General features: G+C 37.8%; 1 protein-coding gene across 1 annotated transcript; it reads left to right on the top strand.

Moving 5' to 3' along the window:
- PLA2G15 (phospholipase A2 group XV) lies at positions 1 to 20,806 on the top strand. Its single transcript, XM_040570893.1, has 6 exons — positions 1 to 263; positions 7,828 to 7,984; positions 10,309 to 10,427; positions 11,983 to 12,081; positions 13,467 to 13,691; positions 16,699 to 20,806. The coding sequence occupies exons 1-6, from the start codon at positions 125 to 127 to the stop codon at positions 17,208 to 17,210; spliced, it is 1,251 nt and encodes a 416-aa protein (XP_040426827.1). The 5' UTR covers positions 1 to 124; the 3' UTR covers positions 17,211 to 20,806.
- The last annotated feature ends 2,297 nt before the right edge of the window (positions 20,807 to 23,103 follow it).

The raw sequence follows: 23,103 nt of genomic DNA, 5'->3' as shown, positions 1-23,103 counted from the left end.
GCCGGGCCGGGGCGGAGCGAGACCTTTTCAGTCCGGGCGGCCCCGCTGGGCGAGAGGGACAGGACGGGACGGGGAGGGGACGGGGCGCCGCCGGCTCCCGGCCGCGGGGTTATGCGCTGGGGTAATGGTGCCGCCGGCCGGTGCTAGGCTCCTCCCGCGCCCGGGAGGGAGCTCTCTCCTCAGCATCCTCCTCCTGCTGCTGCTCTGCCCCGGTGGCGGCTGCCTGCCGCGCCGCTGGCCCGTGGGGCCGCCCGTGGTGCTGGGTAAGAGCCGGGCTGGGCCCCCTGTGGGGTGATGGTGGGGGTTTGGGGGTCCTCGCCGTGAGCCGGGGCTGGGGCCCGGCCCTGCGCTGCTCCCCGCCCGGCCACTGGCTCCTGGGGGGCTGCTGTTGTGCCCCTAGCAACAAATGCTTGCTCCTTGACAGGAGCAAGAGGTTGGGCTGGGGACAGCCTTGTTGCATCTGGTGGCATAGAGACTGGTGTGGAGTGCTGGCCTGGGAGCGCCAAGTCGTTACTAACAGATATGTAGAAAGCGTTCTTGTAAGTCCGGAGTAATTACATTAGCTGCCCTCTGTGTCCATTGGTAAGAGTTGTGAGTAAACGTTAAATGTTAGAGTAATTTGTCTACTGAAGTTGTAGTTCCTAAACATCCCCACTGATCAGGTGCACGTCGTGGTATTAATGTCAGCAGGCAGTCCTGTAAGCGGATGGTCTGATGATGATAAGGGGGAGAAGAAAATGGGAAAACATTGAGAGAGACAATCAGAGGCATCCTGTTTGGTTTAAGCTCTATTTACATACAATAGCTTAGGTTCTGTTGACTTTTTTTTTTTTTTTTTTTTTTTTACTACTGTTACAAATTTCTGATGGAAAAGGGTAAATGCTGAACAAGAACTTCTTCAGAAGGCATTGTTTATCTGCCAAGCCCAACATGTACAAATCCACGGTTCTTCACAGGCGGCTGAGCTAACTGAGAGGATGCAGATTTGCAAGAAGATTTGCCGCAAGAAGCAGCAGCAAAAGGATTTCATAAGAGGCTGGAATTAAAATCTGAACACAAGTCCTCTGAGTTCTGTCTCTGAAGGCTAGAAGCAATCTTTTATGCTGGCTCTCCACTCTGTAACACTGGGTTTCAGCAATAAGCTTTGGCACTTCAGTGCAAGCTTCTTCCTGATGAAGAGGACAATTTTAGTTGCCTAATATTCAACTCTAGCTATGAAGGAATCAAGGAAGATTTAAAAGCAATTGGGATAAGGGATACTGAATATAGTAGCATCAAGTTCTCACTGATGGATCTATTATACGCATATACATTACCTAAGAATGTTTTAAAAAAACAATGGTTGACCTATTTTTCTTTTCATAAGAGAAACTCTGGGTAAACGGTGTGTGGCTGACCATGGACTCATCAGTGAGTGGTTTACAAAACAGATTTTCTTGCTGTTAATTTTTATCAAACATTATAGAACTTGTACCTTTTACTATTCTAGTGTCTGTTCTAAAATTTTTCTGCTGTCCAGTCCTGATCTATCCAGAAAGTGAAGATTCAGTTGGTTTTAACGTGAGTAATTTTTCAGGCTTGTCAGTATGTTCGGGAAGGTAGGTGCTCTTAGGCAGTCATTTGCTGTAACTTATGTTTGCAAAATACCATGGGGTTTTTGATGCGTATAAATCAACGTCTTTGTGAAAACACCTGCACCAAGAGCTTAGCTTCAATTAGACATGACATGGCAAGTGAAGGTCAAGCAAATAAAGGAGGAGAGGAAGGAGTGACTGTCGGTCACTCGCTGGCCCTGTATGAAATGTTGCCATCCTGATTCTAGTTAACTTTTCATGACCTTTTCTTCACCCTTCTTGCATATGTGACATGTTAAGATAAGCTTTTTAGGAATTACTGCCATGAGGATGGTAGGAAGATTTAGGACAGTCATTTAGGGAGGCGTTCTAAGTGCTGGCTTAGCAGAGGTGTTTGGGAGAAAGAAGGGTGGAAAAAAAAAAAACATGCATTGCCCTGGAATCACAAATGCAGGAGGCTAAGGTGTATGCAGGCTGTATGATATGGGTTGTACAAGCCCAAGGTGGTTTTGGAGTCTCTGTAAGATGGGGACAGTGCTGATTCTCCTGATTTATCAGGCTGGCATCTAGACCCTCAATTCTTCATATGCCTTCAATTTTAAATATATTTTTATTTTGTAGTAAGTGTGGTCTCATGATCTGCATGTTCACTCTTGGTCTGTTTTTATTTTTTTAAAGTCCTCTAAGCAGAAAAAGGAGTTGGAAGTTTTGTCTTATTCTGTTCATGGCAAGTTGGCCATCTGATCTTAAGGAATAAAGAAGGAAGGAATGCTGTCTAAAGGAATGTTTTCAACATAATGATCGTTTCATAAATGTCTTTAGACCAGTGATGGTCATAAGACCCAGTGTAACTTGTTTTCAGAACTTTCCTGTAATGACCGAACTTGCAGCTGCAGCCTGTGCTTACTCAAGTGATGGAGAAGGAAGCAGAGCAGCAGTCTGCAAATATGGGACGTTGCTTTTATGTGGGTAATGTCATTTTGCTCCCCAGAAAATAGCAAATAACTCTTCAGGAAGTCTCTCAAATCTGCAAACAGATCAGCTGCTTGGATACAACCCTGTCGATACTCTCAGATGGCTGCTGAGATTTTCTTTCTGCGTTGATGACAGATTTCAGATTCATGGAGCTACCTAACTGGCCTAAGTTTGGGTCTGAGAAACAGCCAAGCCAATCTGATAGATCATTAGTGCTCTTTCTGCTTTTATTGTGCCAATGTATTGGCCACTTTGTAGAGTCATTTGTCTGCTAAAGCAGGAGAAAACTAACCTGTTGAGGAAGAAGTGAGTAATTTTTGTAGCTGAATTGCCTTAATGAAGGAGCTGGCACAAGGAATGCGGAGAGTGGCAATGCTCTGTTTAGATTAAGATGTTTTCTAAAGCTGGTCTGTGCATCATCAAGTGGTGTCTTGGTAGCAGGAGTTATTGTCTGAACATGAAATATGTCTTAAGATCATGTTTGTACATATGAAAGAAGCAAGACTAGGAACCAAACTGATGTTGGTAGTAATTGATAGCAAAAAATCTCCAATGCAATTGGCTCAGCTTTCCCTGAGATTTAAAATAAGGCACCAAAGTGTATTCATATTATAGTGGAACCAGGGAAGAATAAGGTGAAAGTCAAAACTCAAAACTTTACTTCCCAAGCCCTGCCTGAAAGTGTGATATCGAAGACAATGTTTGCTAAAATCTAAGATGACTGTCTTGGAGTTGTTCCCTGAAGTGTTTTTGGGGAAGAGAGAACTACTTATGCTACTGAATTCCTTTTTTTTCCTTTCTTTTTTCCCAAGTATTCCTATTCAGCCAGGCCAATATATTCATACACAAAAATCTCCTGTAACAACCAGGACAGCCTACTTAATACCTTTACTCTATTGACAATATCGATCTCTGAAAATAATAATTTATTATGTGCCGATGTTTCTAGATATCTGCTTCATGTTTACGCACAATTATAATAATCTTGCACTCTTTTATCAGTTTGGTTATGTATTCAACCCACTTGTCTTCTAGTAAGACATTCCTTTATTCTTTTCCTTTATTACTGTTCTTCCCACCTCATTTTCTCACATAGTCCATCCACAGTCACTATGTACTATGCCTTATCAATTTTGGGGTCGATAACCTGTCCTTATAAGATCAGCAGTGGATTCACTGAACTCTTTACCTTTTACAGCTGACTCAACACAATTACTATATCAATGTTCTGATACCTTCTGCAAACAATTTGTTAGGTACTTGGCTAAAGTTTTCTAGAAAGATGCCTAAATGAAGTTTGTTAATAATTGATTTACATGCAAAAGAGGTTTGTCTGAATTTCTGCTGACTGCTAATTGAGGGGCGTGTGTTTGTATGGTCAGCTGGCTAATGTCAAGAGTGATTTAACTGTTCATGCCTCATGTGATCTGAGGTATCTAGAAGTATCATGTGAGATCTTGTTTGCGTTCTAGTTCCTAATTTTAAACACAAGCCTTTTTTTGTGGAAGTCTATCACTGAGTCTATAAGCAACTTTGAGACGTTCTCCCTAGAGAACTGTAGTCAGTTTCAAATGAATTTTCCAGATAATTTGGTTTGATCTGAAGGAAGGGTAATTTCTGGAACCAAAAACTTCACAATTATTTGAGGAAATATTAGCTAGTAAGAAAGTTCTGATATTTATCCAAAGGCATATCCACTTAGATAAATGCAGTAAAAAAAAAAAAAGTACCAGCTGATAGCCTCTGTATTCAAAGCTGATTTTTTCCCCAGTTACCAGATTGGAAAATTTTGGGAAAAAGAAGTACCAAGGAAACTTAAAATCATAAAGGATTATTCCTTTTCTTTATGGTTTTGTTGACTGTTCAGTTTCCTGAGGGGTACTGAGGCAAGTCACTTTCCAGAGTGCAATTTACTTATTGTCTTCTACTGGGAAGTCAATCAGTCACTAATTCTTTAGCAGAGTGATAGACAGGAGTATCAATGTATCCTAAAGGTGGTTGTTAGAATTCTCAGATTTGGAAAAGTTGTATCCTCTTAAGCTCTCGTATTTGTAAATGTGCTTTCCATAAAACTTAAACAAATACACATCACGGAAGGAGATCTACTAGTTTCGTCAAGGAAGTTGAGGCAAAAATCAATGAAGGATATCATAATATTGGAAATTAATTAGATTCATAAATGTATTAGAATGAGTTCTGTTGGGATTACAGTTTTTGTGAAAACCGAGAGTAATGCTAAAACTTACAGATCGTCAAATCTGATGGAAACTTTTTTTCTGCCCAATGTGAAATCCCTGTTTGTTTCCAAGTGTTGCAGTTCATTAGTTAACACCTGCATTACACAACCGCAAATTAGGGAAGCAATGGTACTGCTTGAGATCTTTTTCTGGATGTTCAGTTTTAACTAGTGCCAATGTATTTTGCAGAATTTCACTTTTCAGTTATTTTATAAATTTATGGAGTCAGTCTGTGGGCTTTAAAAAGTAAGAACCGTCAGCAATAATTCTAGCAAAAAGGCCTGGAAATGCTACTTATTGGTAGGTATGAGGATGATGACAAAAAATACTTATTCTGCCCACAGGTATTTTCTGTGTATGGTCTGAAAGCAAAGGGGATTTTTTTTTTCCTCTGACTGCTTTCAAATTCCATTTTCAGAAAAATCAGAAAGGTATGTCCTTATCCTACAGAATTCATCTTGTGTGAGCTTTCTAACCTGTTACTTATCAAAAAGTCATGAAGTGGTTCTCCAGCCAACTGTAAATCATTAACACTGTTAAATTGTGTGGGGTGAAGACTGAAGGTATTATATACTTATCTTCATAATTTGGAAAGTCAGAATGTGCCTTTTGTTCCCCATAGCTTTATCACAAACCCTTTTTAGCTTGTAGAATATACTTTTGAAAACAAAACACCAGTTGTGAATGTAGTGATTAGCAGATCGACAATATGAAAGCATAAACCTGAAAGGAGACTTCTGTGTTAATGTCTGCTTTATAAACAAATAGACATCATACCTTTGTGTGATACTTCAACTGCAGTACTGTAGCCTGGCACAGGTGGAACTTGTCCCTTAGCTTTTGTTTAGGATTACATAAAATTACCATGTCTGTTAACTAATCTGTTCACTGTCATCTTGTGAGCAAAAACTAGTATGTAATGATTCTCATCTTTGTGGTGGACATAAGAGCACAGCCTGTTTCATCAAGAAGCTTGAGGATAAAATATTCTAACCAAATTAAACTTGCAGTTAATCTAAAAGCACTCCAGTAACTCCAAGGGAGACTTTATACAGTTTCCTGCTTTCAGTATTCTTGTTTGTAAATGTATCTTTTTAATCTTCAGAGTTGTGAGTCTTCCTACTCCAAACTGGTGTGCTTATGACTATTTAAGTGCTGTTTGGACAAGTTCTTAAAACTCTAAATAACATTCCGGGTGTTTGCCTAAGCTTTTGAAAGGTATCTTTGCTGGAAGAACTTGATTTTTACCAAAGGAAAGGAGGTTCCAGGATAGAACAGAATGTCACTCGTGTACTTTGTTTTGCTTCAGAACTGAACACAAAATCAACCTGTTTTGTCCTTGGCAGGTCTGCTGCTGAAACTCGCCAGCCATGAATGATTGATATAAATAGAACTACATTCCGTTCTTTTTGTAATTGAGAGCACTGATACAGCAGCCAGAACAGGCACAAGATTGTGGAACAGGCTGTTGCCTTATACTTCTATAAGCAATAACTACACAGCATTTTGTGAGGTTACAAGACTGAACTGCAGTAAACTTTTTCTAGGGTGTGATGCAATCCTACAATCTTCCTTATTATGCTTTCCAGTAAATCAGTGTCCTTGAAATATGACCTAAATTTAACTGTGGTCAGCTACTGGATCTTTTAACATTTCACTTAAGAGTACAGAAACAAAAACACTAAACACCTAATGAGTAAGTAGGGGCAGGCAATAAAGAAATCCTGAGGTATGTCTTGTGGTGGGCCACAATCTGTGGTGGCTGAAGGTAGGAAGAGTGTGGTTGTCACCGTCTGTACTTGGCCTGAAGTTCCATTCTTTTTCAGTTCTGCAGTAAATGTCATTGAAACCATATCTTGCTTTCTAGCTAAACTGAATGTTCCCCTAAGAGATATAAAGCCCTGGCTAAATATCAGCGTTCTGTAAGCCTTAATTGTTTTGATAAAATTCCTTACTAAAGGGCAGAGAGGAGGGAGAGCAACTGTATGGATAGGCCTGCATCTAAATCTTCAAAATAAAATATTGACACGTAAATAGGATACACCTATGTAAACCCACAAAAGGTACATGTTGGGGGAGGGAGCAGTGGGCAGGTGGGAGAGGGGGAGAAAGGAACTGAAAAGGTGGAAAAAATCATAAGAAGTGCCCAGCTTTTCAGTTAATGCAGTATTTTTGCCTTCCCAGTCGGGGGGAGGGAGATATAAAATATAAGTTTATCTGGGGACTTGTTGCTGAAATTTTCAGCGGTACTTTTAAGCTTAGGAAATTCTTACTTCAAAATTAGAACTGTCTTTTATTTTGTGTTTAAAATAAAGGAAAACAAAGGAGTATGGGCATTTAGCATATGCTAAATTAACAACAGTGTACTTTGGAGAAGGTGCAAATATAAGAACCTTCCCTCCAAGTATTCCTCCCTTACATCAGTAGTGTATCAAAACACTTACAAAGACCAAAACTGTGGCGTCCAAACCTGACTCATAATAATATGAAACTACACATTTGGAGTAGCACACTAGCCAACTAAATTTAGTGTAATAGAAGTGCCGTAGGAGGTGATAATTCCATTTAAATTTTACTTTCACTTTTGTGTCAAATTCAGTTTGCAGACAACTCGTTAAAAAGAACAGAAAGACGTTCAATTGTATTACCTGCAGGAAAAAAAAATCCTTCTAACTCAGTTTGCATTTTAAAACACAAATAATTCTGGCAATGTCTGAGACAATGTGTTTTTCGTACCTGTGGCTTAAGCTGACCTGTTCCTATACTGTCTGTTCTTTGAAGTTAGGAACTATTCATCCAGAGTTATCTTACATGGTGGCTCCCCGGCTCATGTTTTTTTCTTTTTTTTTTTTTTTTTTGAGAAACTGAATTTCTTCTGTGGGAAATACGTATGCAATACTTCCTTTAACTGGATAAAAATAATTATATAACTGTTACGTCTGAATGCAGTGATACTGCATGTGAGGACTGCAGCATTACAATGTTATAACCGAAAATGTTATACTCCTTTCATTTTAGTGTCTCTTTTTTATATCTTTCAGTTCCGGGGGACTTAGGTAATCAGCTGGAGGCAAAATTAGATAAGCCATCAGTAGTGCACTATCTCTGCTCTAAGAAGACTGACAGCTATTTTACACTCTGGCTGAATTTAGAATTGCTCCTGCCTGTCATCATTGACTGCTGGATTGATAATATCAGGTAAGACCAGATATGTTGCTCTTTGCAGTCATCTCCTTCCCCTAAGCTGACATGCTTTGTACAGAACTGCCACCTTAAGTTTCTTTTTTTGATTCAAGAGCAATGAGAGAAATGACTTGGATTTCTGCTAGGCAGAGTAACAGGCTGACTGGGAGGATGTGGCTCTGTTGCATGTGCAGTAGTTCATCTCTGAAGAAAATGAGATTCTCTTAGTTTCTGCCACCTCCCTGTACTACCAGTTACCACGTGTTGGCTTGGGCACTTACCGGACTTCTGTAGGCTTATCTAAAGCAGAACATTTGCTGCTGTTTTGATGAGTTACTTAAGTTTTGATGAGTAAGTGGGAAGGAGGTTCATTGGGCAGCTGAGAGAGGAAAGATAGGAATGTGAGCTTGCACTTTTCCTGGCAGTATGTCATCAGAGAGCAGTTTCGTGGGCAGCTGAGATGCCTGGGATCCTTTAAGTGCAGTCTGGAAGTTTTACCAGAATTATTTTAGCTCTACAAATTGTCAATATTTAAAGTTTATGGGGTATTTTATCACTTATTGCTTCATTAATGTTCATGTAAAAATCATAAATATCTCTAAGGAAAAAAATATTTAGCTTGTGCAATTAAAAAATTGACCACTATTTAATAATAAGTTATGGATTTGACAGAAACTCATAGCACATGAAAGGCATTGATGTGGGATTGAAATCCAAAATCCCTTTATCCTTTTTGGGATGATGTTGAAAATCACAGTATTGCAAGTAGCGATTAAATAAATCTTTCTCTATAATGAACTAAAATTACTACAACTTCTTATGGTATGGAAAGACAGCTTTGCAGTGCCTCCTCAATAAACATTTTTTGCTTCTCTTGATTAGGCAGAATCCCCTGTGGCTTTTCTATGGTTTTATGGGCGGTAACACTGAGTATTCAAGGAAAGAGGAGTATGAAAAATGTAAAGGCTTCCAAGAGTAGTGTATGAATGCATTCAAGAATGCAACACCATATGAATGTGTATCAGCACTTTAAGTTGCAATTAGGAATTCATGAGCCAAAGCATGACTGCATTTGTTTGGAGTGTGTTAGAACTGATAAGCAAGAGTACTTGCTGGAGGTCCCAGGTTGTGTGCATTGCAGTATTAACTTTGACATAAAAGGATGTATATTTTTTAAAGATATAGAGCAGAAATTGACATAAAGGCTCAGTTTTTCTTATCTTCTGTTTTGAAATCCATTTGCAAGAATGGGAGGAAGGGCATCTTGCCACTGTGCTGTGGCATCTTAAAATAATCTGTTACTCATTTTCCATTTTGAATTTTGTGTGGCTTCAAAGTAACTTTTGATCTTAGCCTCTTCCCAGTAATGTTATGTCTCCAGCAAATCTCTGCCTGTAGCTTTGTGAGTACTATAAACATATGGACACAAATATATTTTATAATATAAGTAGGATGCCAGGGGGATAAGTCACTTGGTTTCTTAGCTGAAAACTTTTAGATTTAAAAATCTTTCTAAACTAAATGTTCCTTCTGTCAAAGATAACACTTTGTATCTTTCCTAACTAGCTTTCATCGCATTATTTGTGTATAGAAAACTGATTCTGCATAGCTAATTAGTAGCAGCTTAGCACTTTCTTTTGAAAGACTAAACAGATCTAAAACATAAAGCAACCAAGGGGAAAAACAAGAACAGTAATTGCAGAACTTCAGTTTTTGTGGGCCACTGGAAAATCGATGTGAAGTTTTAAATTTGATGCTTTACATTCTGCAGCCTGGGGAGGGGGAATTATCTAAAAAACACTTCATGCCTACATGTGTTACCTGAGGTACCAATTGTTATTAGTCAAAAATAGCAAATGATTCCTTATGCTGGTAATTAAACACAAAGAATTATTTTTAACTAGGGGAATTCTTGTTATCTGATTTTTAAAGGTATTTTATCTTCTACTGCCACACCTTTGTTCTTACATTGACAAGTTTTCTCCATTTTGTGGCTTGATGCAAGGTGAAATGGTGTAGAACTATACTAAGAAGCTTACGTTGTTCTAAAATCTAAGTCTAGGCATAATTCTGTATTCTAAGATTAATAGAGAAGATATGCCTTATATGCTGAATCTAAAACTAAAAACTAATTAGAATAATTGTTTGCACTGTAAAACCACTTAGCCATTAGAGTACTCTTATGTTTGCCTGCTTGTTTTTTTTTTTTTTTTTACTTCTGGGTAATAGCACTTAAAGTTCTTGTTACTGCACTCAGTGAAAGACCTAATGTGGCTGAGAGCTGTCATGTGGTAATATGACACGCTTCGTGTTTCTGTTTTTTTTTTTTTTCCTTCCAGACTGGTATATAATAGAACGAGTAAGATAACAGAACCACCAGATGGAGTGGATATCAGAGTCCCAGGCTTTGGGCAGACATTTTCTTTGGAATTTCTTGACCCAAGTAAAAGGAGCGTTGGTATGTAGAAGCATATTTGAAATGCTTTGTCACTTGTAGGATTTCCAGTATGTCTTTATATAACAAACCACTGAAATTTGACTTCAAATTGAGTTCTGTTTACAGGTAGAAATACCTTTTTTTGTAGTAGTAGTAGTAGTAGTAGTTACACTACAAGTGAGCACATAGCTCACTTGGCTTTTCAATGTTTTTATTGTACACCTTTTTGTCCACTGTTTGGCCTGATGGGTTGAGACAAGAAAACTTATTTAGTCTTGTGCCAGATTGAAGATCTCTGGATAAAACTTGAGTAGGCATCTTGAAGACACTTTTAGAAAATGAGATGGATTGATTAGAAAATTGTGTTAGTGAAGCTTGACAAGCAAGCAAAATACAAAATAAACATTTCTTCAGCTTAGTTTTGAGCATGGTGTTCTTTGGTATCAAGAATGAGGTAATGGACTTGGGGGAGGTGGGATCACTTTGCAGCTCCCTGTTTCTTGTCAGTGCCAGAATAATTAAATTCATGCTGCAAAAGATTGCTGCATTACTGTGTTTGGTTGCAGTTTCCTTTTTTTTTTTTTTTCCAGGAGTCTTTCAGAAAATACTGGTAACCTTATGTGAGAAGTTGTTAGCTGTGGCTAATGGCTTAAATAATTTAATAGCCAGTAATGCTTCACTGTAGAATGGTCCCTGTTCAGTTGCATGTATTTCTTCTTTTTCTTTTCCATAGTGAGCTGTCTCCAAAAGGGCACTACTGTGCTTGGTGATCTTCACTTCGTAAACCTTATAACTAGAATAGGGCCATATTTAAAACTGCCTCTGTTTGTTTCAGGGACATTCAAGCATTCAAGACTAAGGATTGAGGCATTGATCAAAATGTAAATATGGCTGTGATATTCAACAGGATGTTTTGACATTTCACTTCCTAAAGTGTTACTAGGTGCCCTTAACTGTGGTAATACTTGCATCCTATGTTTCAAAACCTGTGATACATAACATCTTAACACAGATACTTGCGGTCAGTCTGCGAGTGTTTCCCTTCTTTGCTTTTGAAGCTTTATGTTCTGTCTCAGTCTGCTAACTGATGGATAGGAAAATAACTTTGGGTAGTTTCCAGTTTTGCCCTGGGGTATGCTGTAAGCTTTTTGTTTCCAAGAATAAAAATTGATCCAGAATTTGCCAACATTTATGAACGTATTATATGCCATAACTGAAGTTAATCTGCAATAAACATAAGCTAGGACTGTAATGTAGTAATTTCTCTTTTAAACAGTTCAAGGGTCAGTTATGCTGAGGGAAAACTTGTCCCTGCTGTCTATGACATGTTTTGCTGCAGCCAACTAGGAAGAATTTTTTAAGAATAGTAGTTTTTCTTTTGGGGGACAGTAAGCATAACTCATTTTGCTTAATATGCAGCTTTTTAGATTGTCAGATTGATAAGATTATGGTTTTAATGTCCGTCTAATATACGGAATCATAGGTAATGCATCCAGAACTCGCATCGTAATTGTATGATGGCTGCTTCTAATGCTGATCTTTTCACTGTTACATTTCTCTGATTTTATGTCTACAGGCAGCTACTTCTATATGCTGGTGCAGAGTTTAGTAGACTGGGGCTACAAACGTGATGAAGACGTAAGAGGAGCACCTTACGACTGGCGAAAGGCACCAAGTAAATGTCTTGTTTGAACAAACTTTCTTGACTCTCCAAGCAAGCAAATAGTTTTGGGTCCTGTCCCCCATCCTAGTTGTACTATTATACTTAAAACCTTATTTTTAACTAGTTCTTAGGGCCTGGGTACCCCTAGACTCCGATGAAAGCTCTGTGGTATGGTCTTTTTTTTTCCTCTAAATGATTTGCTACTTAAGATTTGCCTAAAAAAATGAACAACCAAAACCCACCAAACTCCACAAAAACACCCCTCCCTATGGTGCATTAATAGTGGAATTTCTAAACTCTACATTATCAGTCTTCAGAAAGAACTTTGCTAAGGGTATCACTTTGCTGAGTCTGGTGTCACACCAGATCTAGCAGAACTGCCTTGACTGTATCCTGAGGAATAAATTATATTTAACGTCCTTAAAACTGAGCAGTGAGGGGTGCTGCCTACATTTTTCTAAGCTTGTTTTTATGTAAGTGTTAAAACGTAGTACTCTTCATCTTATTCTATTCCACATGAGCACAAGTGGTTTGTAGATTCTTCACAGCTTGTGAAGCATATAGAAGAAATAGTATATATGTTTTATAAATGCTAATATTCTAGTATCAAGTTTGCTTTGGCCCACAAAACTGAAGCATGTAGCCCTGGCATCCAGGAATACTGCCTGAAGGAAAATCAATAATGATGACTTTTGTTTCTGATGTGACTGCTTTAAATTTCTGTTGCAGTTGACACATAGAATTGGTATCTTATTACAGGGTTATAGAAAGGTATTATTGATTTTTTTCCCTCCTCATTTTAAAGCTCATTTAATTACATCAAATAGAAATGAAGTATACTGTGCTAGCAGAAATCTGCAAGAACTCTTATTTAGGGATAACTTTGCTTATAGAAGATGTGCTGCTAAATGGTTCATGCATACTTTAAAAGACTGATCTGAACTTTATTTGTACTTTCATGAAATGATGAATCTTCCTGGACTTACAAAACTGTTATATTTTTGGGGGAAAAAAAATGCAGTTCATAGGAAGTTCAGATAGTGTTTTTTTTTCCTCCAAACTCTGCATTAGCACAATTATTCTAGACTCCAAATGAATTCCACTGTTGATTTTTGTGGGAGGAAAATTAGCATTCCATCAGCATGGGATACTTCCCAGAAAATCTGATCTTAAATGTATTTTAAAGGTAGGAAAAAATGGAGTAATGTTTTAAAATATATTTAAGCTTCATAGAAGTAGGAAGAAACTGTCTTAAAGCATCAGCCTTTCATAAATTACTGATGTAAAGATGTATTGGCTTTGATTGGTTCAAAATATTATCTTTTAAATAATTGTGTTGAAGGATGGCATCCACAATTAGTGATTATAACTGTGTGACCTGTGTATTTCTCGTTTAGATGAGAATGGAGACTATTTTGTGGCCCTTCGCAAGATGATAGAGTTAATGTATGAGCAGTATGGAAGTCCTGTTGTTTTAATTGCCCACAGTATGGGTAACATGTATACCCTGTACTTCCTCAACCATCAGACTCAGGAATGGAAAGACAAGTACATAAAGGATTATGTGTCATTAGGTGCTCCGTGGGGAGGAGTAGCTAAAACTCTCCGTGTGCTGGCTTCAGGTAGGTAATTTGAGGGTTTGCAATGTATTTTGTAAGTAGTATGAAATATACTAAATAGTTAACTGTAAGATGATGATGAAAGTTGAAGGTACTACGAAGTTAAAAATATTTTTTTGTAAGTGGTGCCAACTCGATGTCTGAAGTCCTGTGGCCAGACTGTCTTTCCATTCATGGGAATGGACCAAGTTTTTACATCCCTTAACTAGGAGCTCCATCCCCTCTTAACCTTTCAGCAGATGACACAAGCAGCTGCTGTTTGACCTGCTGCATCTTATTTCTGTCACTTCTGCCTGCAGCCTGACTATTCTCTGTTCAGTATTGCTAAGCCAACATGGACTCTAGAGCATTCAGTAGTTGCCTTTGATTAAATATCATACAGCTGCTTGAGATGAACATAAAGGGGAACTGGTAGATCCAATGAAGAAGTGGTGTGGTGCCCAGAGCACAGATGCCTGCTGAAGTTATAGCTTGGTTTAAAAAAAAAAAAAAAAAGTATGTCTTTCACTATGCAACTGCAAACAACTGAGAGAAAGCTAAGTTACCACATTATGTTATACCATAACTATTTCACAGCAAAACAATATTATTTTGTGCTTTTGGCATTTAATTTGTGATGTTTCTGTCCTGCTGTTTCCTTGCTTTTGTTTGGCTAGCTTTGGTTATTAGTTGCTTCCCAAACAAAGCTGACGTCAGAAATGGGCTTCATCAAAATGCAGAGCACATAGCAACTGCCAGCCATGCATGGACAAATCAAAAGAATGCTTTGCTTAGCAAAGGAATTTGATTCTGAACAGGAATGCACAACTCAGTTATTAAAAAAAAAAAAAAAATTAAATGTTTGTATTGAGTTGTACGTTGTTAACTCTATTGCAGTGGCACTGTAAAATAAAATAAAAAAATAAAAAATTGACTTCCTTCTTTCCACAGGCTTTGTCTGACAAGTTTGTATGCTATAGAAAGGGCAGGAAGTGAGCAATGTTAAAAATACCTTCATAAAACTCCAAAAGACTACACAGTTTCAGTCTCGGATTTCCTTTGAATTAAATTTCAGTGCTTCATATTTTGCTTATCCATTATAATGCATCTCATCCAGATCAGCTAGCTATACACATGTCTAATGAATAGTTAGATTCCTACTAAATCATAATCATCTCTTAATTTGTATGTCTGTAGTATTAAACTTCATGGTTTGGAGCAGAAAGTCAAGATGTAGGAAACTGAAGAGGCATAGTATAGTATCAGAATGCCCATTTTTAGGCTAGTTCTGTCTCCTAAACATCTGTAGGTAAAAAAAATAAAAATCACAACCATCAGGTGTTAATGTTTTGATTACATTAGTCTAGCTAGTTTCTGAAATTATCAGGATACTAGCATGCAGAAGAATTGTTGCTTTAGCAAAAGTACTGCGTTCCTGGAGGAAACATCAGGCAAGCTTTCTTCAAGCAGAAATGCATTCTTTCTGTTCCCCTTCCTGTTTATAGTGTGTTAATGGCTAGGACTTGATGTTAAATCCACGGTTGTTATCAAAGTGGCAAGCAGCACACAAGTGGAAATTACCGTCTCTAGATCTTCTGTGCTGCTTACTGCTACATATTTAAGTGTTTCACATGATTGGTATTTTTATTATAACAATTCTATTGCCAATAAAGTGAGGATGCTCTTCCTGTTTTACATATGGCAAGCACAGACGCAAAGTTCACTTGTTCTTTTTTCTGATTGTCAGCTTGAAATGCTGACAACGCTGTCTTTAGACCTAATATTTTATATGCTATAATGTCAGCGTCTGCTGGCCTAAGTGTGGTCTTGACCTTATAGTACTTTTGCACTTCAGGAAAAAAGTATAAGATTTGATAAGCAGTTCTGAAAGAAAAGGCTGGAGTAGAGTGTCAGGTTCTGTACTTGTTGTTTATTCTACTTGAAATAAACTTGTTACAGACTTCTCTAACTTTTAGGTTTGGAACTCAGGATTTCATTGCTGAAAACTTGCAAGTAGTATTTGGTAGCTTAGTGGTGAGTGTGCACAGCTAAGTATTTATACCACACAGTAATGTGAAATGCATTTAAGGACTTCTGTAATTCTTGCTGTGCTCTCTTGAGTTTCCTTTTTATCTGTTTCTCAGGATTATGCTTGTAATGTCTCCATGCAATCCTCCTGAAAGTGGCAGTAAATAATGTGCTTTAGCTGGTCTTGCTGAACCAACAGTGCCACCTTATGGAATTGAAAAATACATGCTTTGGTGCTGTTTCAGGAACAGCAGTTTTGGTTTTGGTATTTCAATTTTTAAGGTTCTGTTGACATGAATAATGACATGCTGTAACTACCTGAACCTAATAATAAAAAATCGGATTCAAGTTTCAGTTGACAAGAGAATTGAGGAGTGCTAGCCACTGCGATGGAAAATAGGTCAGATCAGTCACCGCAAAAAAGAACTCTGATCTCAGAACTGTTTCAAAATAAATAAATAAATAAATAAATTCCAGTGATCGCTATGTATGCTATTTATTAAGTGGCTTTTAATTTGGGGGAGAAAGACATGAGCAGTGGTTACAATCTGAAGAAAGCATATAATTTATAACTTAATCCCATGTTAATTTGAGCCATCTTTAGAACAGACCGCTAAGAAAAATGCATAGTCTTGATGTCAACAACAAAAAAATGTTGTTCTTCAAATGTTTTGGTCAAACATTAGTGTACTGTATTAAACCTAAATGGGGTAAAATGGAATAATGTTGAGGTTTATTGGGTATATGATAATTTAAGACCTTTAAGGTAGCAGTGCTCTTGGTTTGTCAGTCATTCATAGTCATTAACTTGTATGTAAATTTGTAAGTTATTGGAAGTTAGTTTGCAGAAGTTGATTACTGAGACAATCAAAATGAAAAACTCCAATTTTCACTGTAAGCAAACGGAATATTTTTTGATTTATCACTGAGCAGTACTAATTGCTTCTGGTTGTGAGATCATGCACTGTTTTATGTATAATGTAATTCTACCTTTTTTTTTAAGGTGACAACAACAGAATACCTGTCATCAGTTCACTCAAGATTCGAGACCAGCAGCGATCAGCGGTTTCCACAAATTGGATGCTCCCCTACAACTACACGTGGCCTCCAGATAAGGTCTTTGTAACCACACCTACAGCCAACTATACCCTTCAGGATTACCAAAAATTCTACAGGGACATCAATTTTGAAGATGGCTGGCTCATGAGACAAGACACTGAACCCTTGGTCTACCAGATGACACCACCTGGTGTGCGCATACACTGTCTTTATGGTACTGGCATAGAAACACCGGATTCCTTCCATTACGAAAGTTTTCCTGACAAAGAGCCCAAGATTATTTACAGTGATGGGGATGGTACAGTAAACTTACAGAGTGCCTTGCAATGTCAAAAGTGGGTGGACATGCAAAAACAGGAAGTGGTGGTATTTGAGCTTTCAGGAAATGAGCATATTCAAATGCTATCAAATGATACTACTATCTCTTATGTGAAAAAGCTGCTTTTTAATTTGTGATACCTTGTGTTGACAATTATTTTCCTCACCTGTGATGCCTTCCCTTAAGTAAGGGAAATGCCTTTTAATCCCTTGGTATTTAGTTATTTGAATTATTTATTTTGTGTTTTTTTTTAAGGTTGTGTTCAAGACATTGGTTGGTGTCCTAAATGGTTGTCTCCGATGTATGTTCATGACGCTTCATGGTGTTTTCATATTCTGAAAACCTGGTCAAATATGCATTTTGGTGCCTCCAGCATTGTGTACAGTATTCATACAGACCTTCATTTGGAGATTGTGCAGCCCCTTGCACGTACTATGTGATTTCTCCTTTGTGTGGCCTTTTTAGGGTTAGGAGTAGGAGGGCTGCGAAGGACTGCAATCTGACTCCCATGAAACAAGGGAAGGATATTAACAATTTGAGAAGCACAGCAAATTCCTTCTCAAGGGTCTTGCATATTCTGATCCACAGTTCCCACTACCTTAGTTTGTAAATGTACATATCTACTAGGTAAGATAGACAAGAGGTCTGTCTGGTACTGGATGATCTTTTGTCACATCCAGCTATTCTTTTGTTACAGGTTTTTGGGGAAAAAAGATATTGTGTTAATTATTTGAAGGTTCTCATTAAGTACCTTTTTCCTTAAGAAAGAGGAAAAAGTTGTTTGCTTATTGACTTCTAGAGCCTAATGACTTAATCAGGAATCTGAGGAGTTCTCACCTGGTGCATTATTATCCATGACAGAAAGAAGTTCAGCTGTGGCTGGGGCTTGCAATACCCTTCTTTAGCTGTGTAATTTCTTTAGCATGTAAATTAAAGCTAATAGAATTGAATGCAGGCGAACAATACATACAGTGCAGAATTGCACTTCAGGTTGCAAAAGATCTCCAGTAGTGGAAATGATAATGGATGGTGGGCATTCATTAAAAATGGAAAATGAATTTCCTGAAATAGGGCAGGGAGTGGAAGCCAGCATAGCACTGATATAAAATATAAACCTTGTTCTCAAATAATTAAGCTCTTATTCAGTTACTGGCCAAGCAGTGGTTGGATAAATGTTGCATTCAGTTGAAAAGAAACTTTAAACTTCAAAATGCAATCTATGGGAACTGAATTTTAGTTATATAATTGCTGTTTTAAGAAGTTGAGATCTCAATTTCTGTTCCTTAAATGTTTAGATAATTGCCAAACATGCAACTCTGTTACAGTACTGTTTTATTCAGCGTTTAGAAAATATTTTAGCTTTGAACTACACAGAAATGATGGCGTAAAGGCCATGGTATTTACAACCTTGATTATAGAAGTCCCACTGGAAAAATATCACTGGAGGATTCTTTTTGCTTGCTTTAAAACTAGTCACCCAGTTAGACTCTACTTAGTTCTCAGAAAACATCTTTGAATGCTTTCAAAATGCTAGGTCTTCCAGGAAAAATGAGTTTTAGAAACTCATGAGAAGCATTGAGGATTCACTGCTTATGAAACTGAAGTTCTCTGAAGGGTAAACTTTAACTATTTTTGTAGCATGCATAAAATGCTTACTACCATCAAATATAAGAATAAGGTATGTTGAAATGACAGGTTTGAACTCTTATTACTGTAGAAAATATTTTTGGCGCAGGAAGTAGTTTTAAAGCTTTAAGTTTAATTTCAGAAATGATTTGTAAATCCAGAACAACTCAAGCTAGGGTCATGGATAAGCTAAGTATCTTCCTAGGTTTCTAACTTGCTTATGTAGCTTCACTTTTCCCCTGCGTTTTTCCCTATTACTTTGGTTGAGGGAGAAGACACTTTTCTGATGTTAAAAATGGAATGTGTATCTTGTCATCAGTTGCCCGGGAACCTATCGTTCAGCAGCTATACTGTGTAGACCTCTCCAGAGAAACTACTGTGCTGTCCCAAGCCACTTATAATTGGTTACTGCTGAAATGAGGAGGGGTGGGAAGCAGGCAGCACGCAAGTCCTTCAGCCAAGTGTTCTACTTTGTGTAGGGCTGTCAGCTGGATAAGCTTCAGGCTTGTGTTCCAAGACTGCTCAAAGATAAAGCTCTTCCTTGTGGTCTGACTCAATTTTTGAATAAATTGATATGTTACTGGTTTGCAACAGAAAGAAATTAAACAACAGCTTTTCACAATCTATTTCTTGCTGAAGTAGAATGCCTGTCAATAAGCACTTGAACGAGCGGAGCTGGAGGCTGTGTTGCAGGCCACCAACATCAGCATCAAGGGCTGAAAAATGAAAAAAGGACATAGGCAGACAGTTAACCTGATCTGGAGAATGCATCTAAGTTTCATTTAGCTCCTTACCTGTTTAGTTAATCACATTCTCAGTCTCATACCAAGAGTTTAGCTTGAAGTTCCAAAATATGTTGTTCTAAAACATTCTTTTTAAATTTTAATATTTCTCTTTTGGGGTGCAAAAAATTTCTTGCTTTTGGGATCTAGTATTGGATCTAGTATTGTTTCTGAAATCAGTTGACTACATCTCTTGACCTGAAGACTTGTAAACCATTAATCTATATTTATCCTTAGCTTTCCATTAGTAGACAAGTCCAACAGTGTCTGTGCTTAATCTTGTTAGCTATTCAGGTAAAAATGATGAATATGGAAGTTTTTCAGGCCTTGGTTTTGGCTTTCTATTTATTACTACGAAATATTGTCTGAGAATGTGCAGACTGTTAGCACAAGCACAGCGCTTCTGAGTTTGATCTGATGGTTCTACAGACTGTAGTTCTGTTTTCTGTTCAGAACCTCTGACTTTTTTTCTGCCGAACTATCTTCAGCCCTTTCATTTTCTGTTTCTTGCATATTGGGATAGACTTGTGGCTGTGAAGTGAACGCAGCAAGCTACATTACTCTAATCACTGAAACTGAACCACTTCACTCAGCCCTTTGAGAAGTGCTTACTCAGGCATATTCCTCTACAAGGCAAGAGTATTAAGCATTCTTTATAGGCTTGCTACCGCCATGTAGCACTTGAGCATTCTAGATTTTTATGGGGAAAGAAGGGTATGAAGAATTACATCTTAAAGGGAAGAGGGGAATGTGACAGTTCCTTAAGAGGAGTAACTCTGGTGCTTTGCCACATTGCACAGTTGAAACCTTTTTGATTTTACTGACATGTCTTTGTTATAATGAACACATATGGATCATGTCTCTTTTTCCATAACTTTTACTAGGTTTTATTCTTCCAGGATATTTTCAGAAACCAAAAATAGTCTTGAGGACCAAATGTGTTTATTTTTGACAAAATGTATAGAAAATGCTGAAGGGACTTTCAGCTGTCATTGTAATACTTCTGAAGTGGCTCAGAGTCACTGTGTGATTCTGTTTAAAACACAGAAGTCTTCAACAACTAGCAATAATTGCAATGGACTTGCAGACCAAAGGAAGGAATGTTTGATATTAAGGTAGTTCTTGGAGCACAGTGTGTTCGAGGCCCTCTTAAATTCAGGGAATGTTTGGCAATGACTTTGCTGCTCTACATTTAACAGTATTTTGTATGGAACATATTCTGAGACCTAACATTTTATATGCCCTTTTTGTGTACGAATGCGGTCAATAGATTTTGAATATTTTACTGTCATACTTTGATAACATAATAAAGTTGATCTAAGACAGCCTGTGTCCTGTTGTGAATGTCTTGTCTCTCAGATGCAAGGTTAAATTGTTGTAGTTTCTCTATTCAAGAGATTCTCGAGATGTCTCCCTTTCTCACAATTGTTTCTTGGCTCATCTTCCAAATCCAGCTATGTCTTCTGATGTTATGCCTTCCCCCCAGTACGTTTAAAGCTCTCTTGTTAATTGTTCTCGAGATGTGGGGCTAAAATTACTCAATTCCTTTTTGCTTGCCTCTTTCTTGCTCATCTTGTATGCAATAAAAGTTCTCAGGATGCTTCATGCTTCTTTTCAGGTCATCATTTTGAGCTTAGTCCCTCAAACTTGAAATGCCCTAGATGCTAGCAATTGTCTTTATACTGTTGGCTTCCAGACTGATGCGCAAATCCGCGCAAATCCATGCAAATTAACCACACAGTTTCATTGTTGTATAAAACCTTTTTTTGCAATTAAAAGAAGTGCATTGTGGCTCAATTGTTAAGTTTTAAGCACAGGGAATGATTTGGCAGGGCAAAAAAAAAAATAAATTGGAAGTTATTTATCTACCTTGTTGAAGTGTTCTAAAAGTTTGTTGGGCAAGCATAAGTCTGCTGGTGGCTTTCCAGGATGCCTCAATGTCCTGTGGTATAAGCCTACAACTCTTGAGATGGGGGGGAAAAAAAGATGGTCCTAAAATTTGCCTTCTTGTGCTAGGCTTTACCATGTGAAAAAAGCCCCAAGATGAATATTAGTAAGTGCTGCTCCTCTCAGCGCCCTAGATCCCTGGGAACTGGACATCTCATCCCATTCCAATTCTTGTTTATGTTTATGCCTATGTTATCTTCTTCAAGATACAGTGATGTCACAGGACTGCAGGAGGAAGGGGAATGTGGCCTTCTTCCAGCTCCCCATTAAAATGTGGAAAATCCTATATTACAGCACTTAGATCAATTCTTAGAAGAAGCTGGAAAGTAGAAGCAGAGGCTGAAACTACAGGGTGGTGGTAATGTTAGAATATTGATGCAACACCAGTGCTAGGTTGTCATGCATCTTTTAAATCTAAACATTTTATTTACAGATTGCCCGATGCTATTCTGTTGTGCAATCTCAAATACTTGCTTTGAGGGAAAAACAGTTTTCAGAATTATGCTGAATTTCTCATTTGCTTGAACTAGTTTAATGAGAATTAAATTGGAATGTTCAGCTCCTGAATCAGCATCCTTCAGGCAAAAGTGCAATGCAGTATGAGCCAAGGAAATCAAAGAAGTTTGTAAGTAAAGTTTGACTCAAAATATTGGTGTTAAGCTTGTCTTAATGGTTTGTCTACATTTAAGTCACTTGCCAAGGTGTAGCACCTGAGTTTCTGAGGAGAATCTTCTAATACTGATCCTCCACTACTGCTCACGCTTTGTGACCACTTAAAGGTACTCGATGTAGCTCGGTTTTATCTCCAGCTAGCAATCATAGAATATAATCTTTGTTATTTTTAGAACTGTCTCTGAGTACTGCAGCAAATTCTTAAATTTAGGTTTAAACAAAAGACTGCATAATAAGTTATAGAGGCTGTGAAGAGCTACTGCTAAAAACAAAACAAAAAAAGGCAGGTCCCTTTAAACATAAGGGTGCTAGAAATCCAAACTATAAATAAAATATTCCTGTGGCCTTGTAAGATGTTAGTGGATATTGTTATTTTACTGAACTAATGCATTTTTGCACTTTATGTGGATACATAAACACTTGACCCAATTAAAAAAAAAAAAGTCAAGGAAAGCAAGTGGAAGAGAAAGTGAGCAGTCTCCTTGTGGAGAAAGGATATTTAGCATGAAATAGTGTGTGTTAATCAGGGCTCAGAAGCTAAATAAGTGGAAAAGTACACTAAGATATAACATGATGAATAGCATTAACAAAACCAAGTCCTTAAAGAAACTTGAAAAATAAAATCTATCCACTGAAATGAATTCAAAATGCAAACAAAATACAATTTGTTGCCTTTAAGGCAATCCAACTAGAAATTTAGCTGTTTCTCTTGCTGGTTAAATATTCCAACAGCCCAATTTATGCAATGACTATTAGTTTTGATGGAGTTAATGAATTTGAGGAAGTTGCATATTATGCATATCCTTACCCAGTCTTCACAACCACTATTAAATGGCCCATTCCTGCAGTGTAGCTACAGATGGTGGAGCCTGTTTAATTGTGCCTCTTCTTTATGCTCAGCTATTTCCAGCAAAGCCAAATCACAATCAATCATCTATTTTGTCTGTAATCAAAGCTTGCAGTGAAAGGCTGAGTGGCTGCTTCTAGTCATTTCCACAATAGT

This window comes from Cygnus olor, chromosome 12 (assembly GCF_009769625.2).
Source record: "Cygnus olor isolate bCygOlo1 chromosome 12, bCygOlo1.pri.v2, whole genome shotgun sequence".
Lineage (NCBI taxonomy): Eukaryota > Metazoa > Chordata > Aves > Anseriformes > Anatidae > Cygnus > Cygnus olor.
The sequence above is the reverse complement of the archived record's forward strand: the minus strand, read 5'-3'. Positions and strand labels throughout refer to the sequence as shown.